General features: G+C 50.3%; 1 protein-coding gene across 3 annotated transcripts in view; it reads right to left on the reverse strand.

Moving 5' to 3' along the window:
- ING5 (inhibitor of growth family, member 5) overlaps nucleotides 1-9,984 on the reverse strand; it is a 33,693-nt gene that overhangs the window by 7,357 nt on the left and 16,352 nt on the right. Inside the window, exons 5-6 of one of the 3 annotated variants that reach the window (XM_011929533.1) lie at nucleotides 3,545-3,674; nucleotides 1,832-3,101 (exon numbers count right to left, since the gene is read on the reverse strand). The exons of the other annotated variants lie outside the window; for them this stretch is intronic. Coding sequence (XP_011784923.1) covers nucleotides 2,955-3,101; nucleotides 3,545-3,674 — 277 coding nt within the window. The 3' untranslated portion in view covers nucleotides 1,832-2,954. Of the gene's footprint in view, nucleotides 1-1,831; nucleotides 3,102-3,544; nucleotides 3,675-9,984 lie in introns of those variants that run through there. 3 annotated transcript variants of the gene reach the window in all.

Raw genomic sequence — 9,984 nt, forward strand, 5'->3', positions numbered from 1 at the left:
TGTCAGTGAACTCAGACCTGCAGGGGACAGGACGGTGTCAGTGAACTCAGACCTGCAGGGGACAGGACGGTGTCAGTGAACTCAGACCTGCAGGGGACAGGACGGTGTCAGTGAACTCAGACCTGCAGGGAACGAGGCACAGGAACCGCTGAAGGCCATGGCGGGAAGTGAGGCGGCGCAGACACCACAGGCCCTTCTGCCTCTGACTTAAGGCCCCCCACCCCAAAACTGTGACGACGATCATTCCAAGGGGGTAATCTGTACCGTGCTCTGAGCGACACATAATGAATAAGCTTGCTTCCATTTTTCCTATTGTCCTTCAGAAACGAATGCGACTCCAGGGCCGGCCACTGCAGTCATGCACTAACTGAATACACACCTTGTGGACGTTTTCTTCCTGGAGCACACATTTTCAAAACCTCAATAACCCCTCTGAACATGCAATGTTCTCAGAAGGCACAGCAAGAAAATCATTAAGGATACGAAAAGATTGTCAGCTGATGCTAGAAAGAACACTGTTACCCACAAAAATCCAGAAACAGTAGCAGCTGGCAGCAGAGGGGTGGAGACATCACACCCACCTTTGGACCCAGGCGGGGACACGGGCACGGACGGCACCCAAGAGGTCGTGAAGCGCAGCACTCACCCACAGCACCAGGGCTCTGGTCCCACTCTGGGGACGAGTCCACTCTCATCTCGGTCCCTCCTCCCAGATGGGACTCCCCCGGGGATCTCTGGACTCACCCCACTTCTCGGCCATCCCCCCAAAGACCCCGGCCCCTTTGGAGACAAGCACGTCACCTCCAGCAGCAGATGGCTGACACTTGAGAGAAGCCTGCCAGCCTCCCACCCCAGACTGACAGGTGTCAGAACGGCCTGCAAGTCAACAGCTCTCCCGTAACCATGACCTCCTCCCACGAGAACAGCCGTGCATCCTGCACCCAGGCCCTCCACGCACCTACACAGGCACCTCAGGCCCAATCTCACTAAACCTGCAGCTCCCCACACACTCCCTGGACCGCCCACCACCCATCCAGCTGTCCACCTGGCACAGGGCCCCTTCTGACCACACGCCATCCTTGTCACTCCTCCATCCCCACCGGCTCCCACGTGGGTTTCTATACAGCAGCCTGGCGGGTATTCCACCCTGCCCATGCCTCCCTCCAAGCCTGCCACCTGCAGCACCATGGCCGCCCCACCAGGACCACAGACCTCAGGTGGAGACTTTCCCCTGTTTGAAAGGGATGCACTTAGGGGGAAATTTATGCTTTTATATTTCAGTATTTCAAATAAGCTTACAAGCTGCAGGTAGTATAGACAGTGTATTCCCGTTAGTACAGAGAGAAAAAGTACCTTCCCTATCCCACCCTCCAACCCAAGAATATCTAGTTGCTACATAAACACGGCAGGTTAGCAGGAGGAACGTGGCCGTGAGAAAAACAGTTGCGATCAGGCAGAGCCAAGGAGAAGTCTGGGTCCCAGAGGGAATCAACACTCAGCTTTTCCTTAGACACCTGTCTAAAGCTCTTCTACGCCTTTGCAATTGCCTGTACACACGCGCGCGCGCGCACACACACACACACACACACACACACACACACACACTTGGGCTCAGCATGCACCCAGCCTCCCCACTGCCCTCTGGCACAGGGGTGCCCATCTAAGTCTGTCCTTTGCGGGTAATCTGCTCTCCTGCTCTTTCTGTCTGGGACTAGACAAGAGTTTCTCTTTAGAGCTGAAATCCATCAGTGTCACAAGTCCAGGTCCAGGTGCCACCGACACTGCTTTCAAGCAAGTCTCAAGTAGTCTTCAGGCCTCTCCTCTGACAGCGGCACACAAGGGTCTACGTCTCAGCCACCTGCCGATTCCGGGCTGACACCAGTGGCTTCACCTCCAAGGGGCTCCTGCAGTCTCCTCGCGTCACCTCTCACCCGTGGAGAGCAGGGCAGCACCCTCTGCTGCCAACGGTCCCCGAAATGCTCTCTGTGACGCCCTCCTCTTCTGCGCCAAGTCCAATTCTGTCCACAAAGCCGGAACCGACATCTTGACCTGTGTCTCGGCATCACCGGGTTCGAGGGTGCTGGCCGGATTTGACGGTAGTGGGAGAAGGCCGGGGGCATGAGGGGACCACCCAGCAAGGGCACCCCAGAAGCTGAGGCTGGCGTGGAGGCCTCACGGGCCTCTCCAGTCTCCCTGAGGGAGCGCCATGGCGCGTGGCCAGGGAGTGCTACCACCAGCCCTGAGGGAGGCAACCAGGAGGCCATGGGGAGCCCTGTCCCCTGCACAGGCTGCGTTGACCCCAGCTGTCAGCGGCGGCTCTCTGACTCCCTTCAGCACCACCGCCACAAGAGGCGCCCTCTGTGCTAATTCCCCAGCGTGTGGCGGGCACCCCTCGCCAGATGGTGCCAGTGAGCCCCTCCATGCCCGGCCCCAGTGGCTTCCCAGCACTCCATGTAGCTCCTAGCAGGGGACTGGCTGCCTGTCCAAGCTCCGGGATTCCCGGTGCTACAGGTGACACTGCCCTTCGTCCACACGCCAGAGCAAGGCCACAGGGCAGCAACAGCGCAGGGGGCAGCCTCAGGTCACAGGATCTCAGACGAGACACGAAACATCTGTACGGTCTAGGAACACTGCATCCAGGACGGGCCCTGGGCACGTGGGGAACAGGCCTGAAGAGGGCAGGCCACAGGGACAGGATGGCGCATGCTCCTGGGTCCCCAGCAGGGAACAGGACCTGCCTTGAAGCAGAGCAGCCTGGCACCACAGCGTGACCAAGAGGGGCATGAAAACCCACTGTGCTGATGGGTCAGGGACGCGCGCCACAGAGCACCACAGAGCGCCACAGAGCTCCAGAGCCCAGGGGCAGGCAGGCTCCTGCGCACACCCACAATGATGCCCTTGGAGGCACACTCCTGCCCCGGCGGGCCCAGGCTTTGGGTTCAACTGATTGGTCCTCAGGACACCCTGTCTGCCCACCTGTACCATCTTCCTGTCCCTCTGGAAGGGGCCTGCTTGGCGCCTTGGGCGTTAGAGCCCAGCTTCAGAGCTCGCCTTGCCAGCCCGTCTCGACGTCTTGCAATGGGACAGGAGCAGCACTGCCACTCAGGGGCATGAAGAAGAAAGAGATTCGCACACAAGCTAGATCCAGCCCGGAGCCGCAGGAGCCCTGCAACTGTCGCCATCAGTGATCACCCCTCTCATCTGTCACTGCTGCAACCTGCCCGGCAGGCAGCGCTGAGCTCCCAGGCTCCGACTGCTACTGAACAGTGCTGGTCAGTGCACTTTCAGGACAGGAAAAGCCATGAGGCCACGGTGGATCTTCCTGTGTTTGCAGAGGTGCTGGCTGTTCCTGAGGTCTTTGAAGCAGGGCAGAGCCCTCAGGGAGGAAGACCCAACCCCAACAGGGAGCTGGGGTCTCCTTCACCACCACGAGGACCCCGGTACCTGCACTCCTCATGCCTAGCATGCCCTTGAGACACGGAGCTGGGGTCTCTTTCACCACCATGAGGACCCCTGGTGCCTGCATTCCTCATGCCTAGCATGCCCTTGAGAAACAGTGCTGGGTGAGGAAGAGACCAGGAGGAGTTCCGCTTTCACACAGAAAAGGCACGGTCGGGACAGGGCCTTCAGGTTCCAAGCAGGAAGGAGCAGGAAGACTCAGAACGCTGTTCTCACTGAGTTAGAAAACACAAAACCCAGCAAGTCACAAAAACCACATTCTCAAAGATGTGTGGGAGCTGTGGAGAACAAGCGCTAGATGACCTGCAGCAGGGGCAGGGGGGTGTTGGGGTGGGTGTCCACCTGCCTCATGCGCTGAGTGAGGGCTGGGCTGGCCACTGGGCCACGCTGAGCCCACACAGCCACACATGGCGGCCACGTCCCCACCATTTACAGATCCAGAGGCTGCACAGAGCCACTAAAAGCAGAGGGAAAATCCCCACAGCCTTGGAGTTCTCGAGGAAGGGGTGTGCTCGGGCACCGCCAGTCTCCTACCAACTGTAGAAGCCGCTGGGGCAGGAGGCGAGAGAGGAAATCTAAACCCACTAAAGTGCAGATGAACCTACAGGGCAGAGTCTTCCGCAGAGGGCGATCCGCAGGCTCCCTGGGGCACTCAGTCAAGAGCTCAGGGTCCTCGAGGGGCCTGGGTAGACCTGAAGCTGAGACCCTGCCCCATCCCAGGCCCCCAGGCCTATCAGCCTGGACTAAAACAGAGCAAACACATCCTGGGGAGAACAGAAATTTCCCTCTCCATGCTGCCTTTATACCTAAGTTCGGACAACTAATAACAAATCATAAGACACGTACACCCAGCCGGGAAATGGGACTGATTGTTTTTTTAAAAGCTGGTTACCAAGGAATGGTGGCACATGCCTGTAGTCCCGGCTACACAAGTAACCCTCCCACCTCAGCCTCCCAAAGTGCTGAGATTACAGGCGTGAGCCAAAGCGCCCAGCCCTACAATCTCTTAAATGAAAACTGTATTAAAGGAGATTAAAACTAACTTAGGGCCGGGTGCAGTGGCTCACACCTGTAATCCCAGCACATCGGGAGGCCAAGACGGGCAGATCACCTGAGACCAGGAGTTCAAGACCAGCCTGCATAACATGGTGAAACCCTATCTATACTAAAAATACAAAATTAGCCAGTCATGGTGGCACGTGCCCGTAATCCCAGCTACGTGGGAGGCTGAGACAGAGAATTGCTTGAACTTGGGAGGCAGAGCTTGCAGTGAGCCAAGATTGTACCAGCGCACTCCAGCCTGGGCAACCAAGCAAGACCTTCAAAAAACAAAAAAAAAGAAAGAAAAGAAAGAAAGAAAGAAGGAAAGAAGGAAAAAAAGAAAGAAGGAAAGAAGGAAAGAAAGAAAGAGAGAAAGAGAGAAAGAAAGAGAGAAGGAAAGGAGGAAAGAAGGAAAGGGAAAGTGAGAGGCCAAGCTGGGCGGATCACTTGAGGCCAGGAGTTTGAAACCAGCCTAGCCAACATGCTGAAACCCCGTCTACACTAAAAATACAAAAATTAGCCGGGTGTGGTGACGCTCACCTGTTATCCCAGCTACTTGGAAGGCTGAGGCGGGAGAATGGCTTGAACCCGGGAGGCGGAGGCTGCGGTGAGCCGAGATTGCGCCATTGCACTCCAGCCTGGGCGACAGAGCCAGAACCTGTCTCATAAATAAATAAATAGATAAAGTAATAGAAACAAATCAAACTGAAGTACAGAAAGAAAAAAGCTTGCAGAAAGTAAGCAGAGCCTCACTGAGCTATGAGAAAATCTAAACTAAGGAACACACAGGGAACTGGATCGCAGGAAGAGGAGAAAGGAGAGCACAAAAATATTTGCAGAACTGACTGAACATTTTCCAAATTTGATGCAAAGTATAAACCAACAGTTCAAAGACGCACAAGTTCCAAGCAAAATATACACAAAAAATCACACCAAGACACATCATAACCAAACTGTTAAGAGCCAGTGACAATGAGAAATCTTAGAAGCGAAAAAAAAAAGAAATCACCAAAAATAATTATCATCACTAATTTATCATCAGAATCAATGAAAGACAGAAGAAAATGAGAGAACACCTTTAATGATAAAAAAAAAAGGTTAACCTAAAATTCTATATGCAGCAAAATAAAAGCATTTTCAGAGAAACAAAAACTTAGAGAATTCATCACCATCAGCATACATGTACCGTAAAAAATGTTAAAGTTCTTCAGTAGAGGAGAAATGACAACAGACAGAAATTTGCATCCACATAAAGAAATATACATAAGCAGAATATGCATGGAAAAGAAATTTTTAAAGAAAGAAAATAAATATTAAGAAATAAAAGTTGGGCCAAGCTCGGTGGCTCATGCCTGTAATCCCACTACTTTGGGAGGCTGAGGCGAGAGGCCACTGGAGTTTGACATCAGCCTGGCCAACATGGCGAAACCCCGTCTCTACTAAAAATACAAAAATTAACCAGGTGTAGTAGCACATGCCTGTAATCCCAGCTACTTAGGAGGCTGAGGCACGAGAATCACTTGAACCTGGGAGGCAGAGGTTGCAATGAGCTGAGATCATACCACTGCACTCCAGCCTGGGCCACAGAGCAAGACTCTTGTCTCAAAAAAAAAAAAAAAAAAAAAAAAGACAGGGCACGGTGGCTCAGCACTTTGGGAGGCCAAGATGGGCGGATCACTTGAGGTCAGGAGTTTGAGACCAGCCTGGCCAACATGGCGAAACCCCGTCTCTACTAAAAATACAAAAATTAACCAGGTGTAGTAGCGCGCCTGTAGTCCCAGCTACTCAGGAGGCTGAGGCAGGAGAATTGCTTGAACCCGGGAGGCAGAGGTTGCAATGAGCTGAGATCATACCACTGCACTCCAGCCTGGGCCACAGAGCAAGACTCTTGTCTCAAAAAAAAAAAAAAAAAAAATGAAGGTTACCAGAAATGGCAACTATATGGGGTAACTATATATGGGGTGACTTTCGTGGTGAGAACATTTAAAATCTACACATTTTAGGCCGGGCGCGGTGGCTCAAGCCTGTAATCCCAGCACTTTGGGAGGCTGAGGCGGGTGGATCACCTGAGGTCAGGAGTTCAACACCAGCCTGGCCAAAATGGTGAAAACCCGTCTCTACTAAAAATACAAAAAAATTAGCCAGGCGTGCTGGCACACACCTATAATCCCAGCTACTGGGGAGGCTGAGGCATGAGAATCACTTGAACCTGAGAAGTGGAGGTTGTAGTGAGCCGAGATCACGCCATTGCGAATTGCACTCCAGCCTGGGCAACAGTGCGAAACTCCGTCTCAAAAAAAAAAGCAAAGAAGTATGGCTAAGAAGACAAGAGTGGGAAAAAAAACGGAATGCTAAAAAAATACTTGATTAGTCCAAAAGAAGACAGGAAAGGAACAGAAGGAACAAAGAGAAAACTAATAGCAAGATGGTGAATCTAAATTTTACCATATCATTAATTATGTTAAATATGAACAGACCAAATATTGCAATGAAGGCTGGATGCGGTGGCTCACGCCTGTAATCCCAGCACTTTACAGGCAGGGGAGGCCAAGGTGGGCAGATCATTTGAGGTCAGGAGTTCGAGACCAGCCTGTCCGGCATGGTGAAATCCTGTCTCTACTAAAAATACAAAAATTAGCTGGCCTTCAAAGGATTTCAATCATATAATGTTCTTTGACTACAACAGAACTAAAAATTAAAATTAGAAAAGTATCTGAAAAATCCCAAATTATTTGGAAATTGAGACACATACTTCTACATAAGTTATAAGGCAAAGAAATAGCATGGAAAAAAAAATGAGGCTGGGCGTGGTGGCTCACACCTGTAATCCCAGCACTTTGGGAGGCCGAGGTGGGTGGATCACGAGGTCAGGAGATTGAGACCCTCCTGGCTAACACAGTGAAACCCCGTCTCTACTAAAAATACAAAAAATTAGCCAGGCGTGGTGGCGGCACCTGTAGTCCCAGCTACTCGGTAGGCTGAGGCAGGAGAATGGTATGAACCCGGGAGGTGGAGCTTGCAGTGAGTTGAGATGGCACCACTGCATTGCAGTCTGGGAGACACAGCGAGACTCCGTTTCAAAAAAAAAAAAAAAATTCTAGGCCAGGTGTGGTGGCTCATGCCTGTAATCCCAGTATGTTGGGAGGCCAAGGCAGGCAGATCACCTGAGGTCAGGAGTTCAAGACCAGCCTGGCCAACATGGCAAAACTCTGTCTCTACTAAAAAAACAAAAACAAAATTAGCCAGGCATGGTGGTACGTGCCTCTAATCCCAGCTACTCAGGAGACTGAGGCAAGAGAATCGCTTGAACCCGGGAGGCAGACGTTGCAGTAAGCCAAGACTGCACCACTGCACTTCAGCCTGGGCAACAGAGCAAGGCTCTGTCTCACAAAAAAAAAAAAAAAATTATATTCCAGCACTTTGGGAGGCCAACGTGGGTGGATCACTTGAGCTCAAGGAGTTTGAGACCAACCTGGGCAACATGGTGAAACTCCATCTCTACCAAAAATACAAAAAGTTAGCCAGCCATGGTGGCATGCACTTGTGGTCCCAGCTACTTGGGAGGCCGAAGTGGGAGGATATCTTGAGCCCAGGAGGTGGAGGCTGCAGTGAGCCAAGATCACGCCACTGCACTCCATCCTGGGTGACAGAGTGAGACCTCATCTCAAAAAACAAGAAAAAATTTTAAAATTTTAAATAGGTAAACAAAATAAAAATTAAAAACAATATCAAAATTATGTCAAAATCATAATATGTCAAAATTTGTGGAGTGCAACAAAAATAGTAATTAGAACAAGGAAGATATAAAAATCAATTATCCAAGCTACTTCCACCTTGAAAAGCTAGAATAGTACAGGCAAAGTAAACCTGAGTAGAAAAACGGAAATAGAGAGTAGAAACAAATGCAATAGCAAACAGAAAAATAGAGAAAACAATAAAAATAATGTAACTAAAAGCTAGTTCTCTAAAAAGATCAAGACGGCCAGACACAGTGGCTCACACCTGTAATCTCAACACACTGAGAGGTTGAGGCAGGCGGACTGCTTGAGCCCAGATGTTTGGGACCAGCCTGGACAACATGATGAAAACTTTTCTCTAGAAAACATTAGCCAGGCATAGCGGCAGGTGCCTATGGTCCCAGCTACTCGGGAGGTTGAGGTGGGAGAATCACTTGAGCCCAGGGACGGGGAGGTGGAGGCTGCAGGGAGCCATGTGCACGCCACTGCACTCCAGCCTGGGTAACAGAGCGAGACCCCGTCTCAAAAAAAAAAAAAAGGATCAAGACAAAATGAGAGAAACATAAATTACCAATATCAGGACTGAAAGACGGGCCATCAACACAGATACTACATCAGAACCATAATAATGCAAAATTATTAACAACCTGATGTCAACAAAATCTGACAACTTACATGAAACAAATTTCTTGAAAGACACAGATTTTGTCCAAAACTGACCCAAGAAGAAATAGAAAGCCTGAATACTTCCATAACTTTAAAGGAACTGAATGCGGCATCAAACTGTACATTTAGAATAACATTCTCATTGTATGTAAATTATTCCTTAATAAAGTTAATTTAAAAGTTAGAAAAACGGGACTAAACTATAATGTATAGTGTCTAGGAATGCACTATAAAACTATTAAAGAAACAAGGAAATAAACGCTAGAAATCTGCATCATGTTTATTTGGGGCCAGAAGGAGTTTATGATTTTAACAGGGCATATGGAAGGCCTTCCAGCTGCAGCTAATCACTGACTAGGTGCTAGTTACGAAGACCTTCACTTTACGGAAATTAATTAAACCATGTTTGTTCTGTGCAGTTTTCTGTATCTGTGCACTACTTTACAATACAAGAATATAGGGTTTTTTTTTTTTTGAGATGGAGTTTTGCTCTGTCGCCCAGGCTGGGGTACAGTGGCACTATCTTGACTCACTGCAACCTCCACCTCCCAGGTTCAAGCAATCTCCCTGCGTCACCCTCCCGAGTAGCTGGGATTACAGGCAGATGTCACCACACCCAGCTAAGTATTTTGCATTTTTGGTAGAGACGGGGTTTCACAGTGTTGCTCAGGCTGGTCCTGAACTCCTGACCTCAGGTGATTAACCCGCCTTGGCCACCCAAAGTGCTGCAATTATAGGCGTGAGCCACTGCGCCTGGCCAAAAAGCTAAGCACTAGATTTCAAAACTGAAAATTGGGGCAGGGCACAGTGGCTCACACCTGTAATCCCAACACTTTGGGAGGACAAGGCAGATGGATCATGAGGTCAGGAGATCAAGACCATCCTGGCTAACAAGGTGAACCCTCATCTCTACTAAAAATACAAAAAATTAGCTGGATGTGGTGGCATGCACCTGTAGTCCCAGCTACTCAGGAGGCTCAGGCAGGAGAACTGCTTGAACCTGGGAGGCAGAGGTTACAGTGAACCAAGATTGTACCACTGCACTCCAGCCTGAGTGACAGTGAGACTCCATCTCAAAAAA

The sequence above is a fragment of the Colobus angolensis genome, unplaced genomic scaffold, assembly GCF_000951035.1.
Source record: "Colobus angolensis palliatus isolate OR3802 unplaced genomic scaffold, Cang.pa_1.0 Scaffold82, whole genome shotgun sequence".
NCBI classification, from domain to species: domain Eukaryota; kingdom Metazoa; phylum Chordata; class Mammalia; order Primates; family Cercopithecidae; genus Colobus; species Colobus angolensis.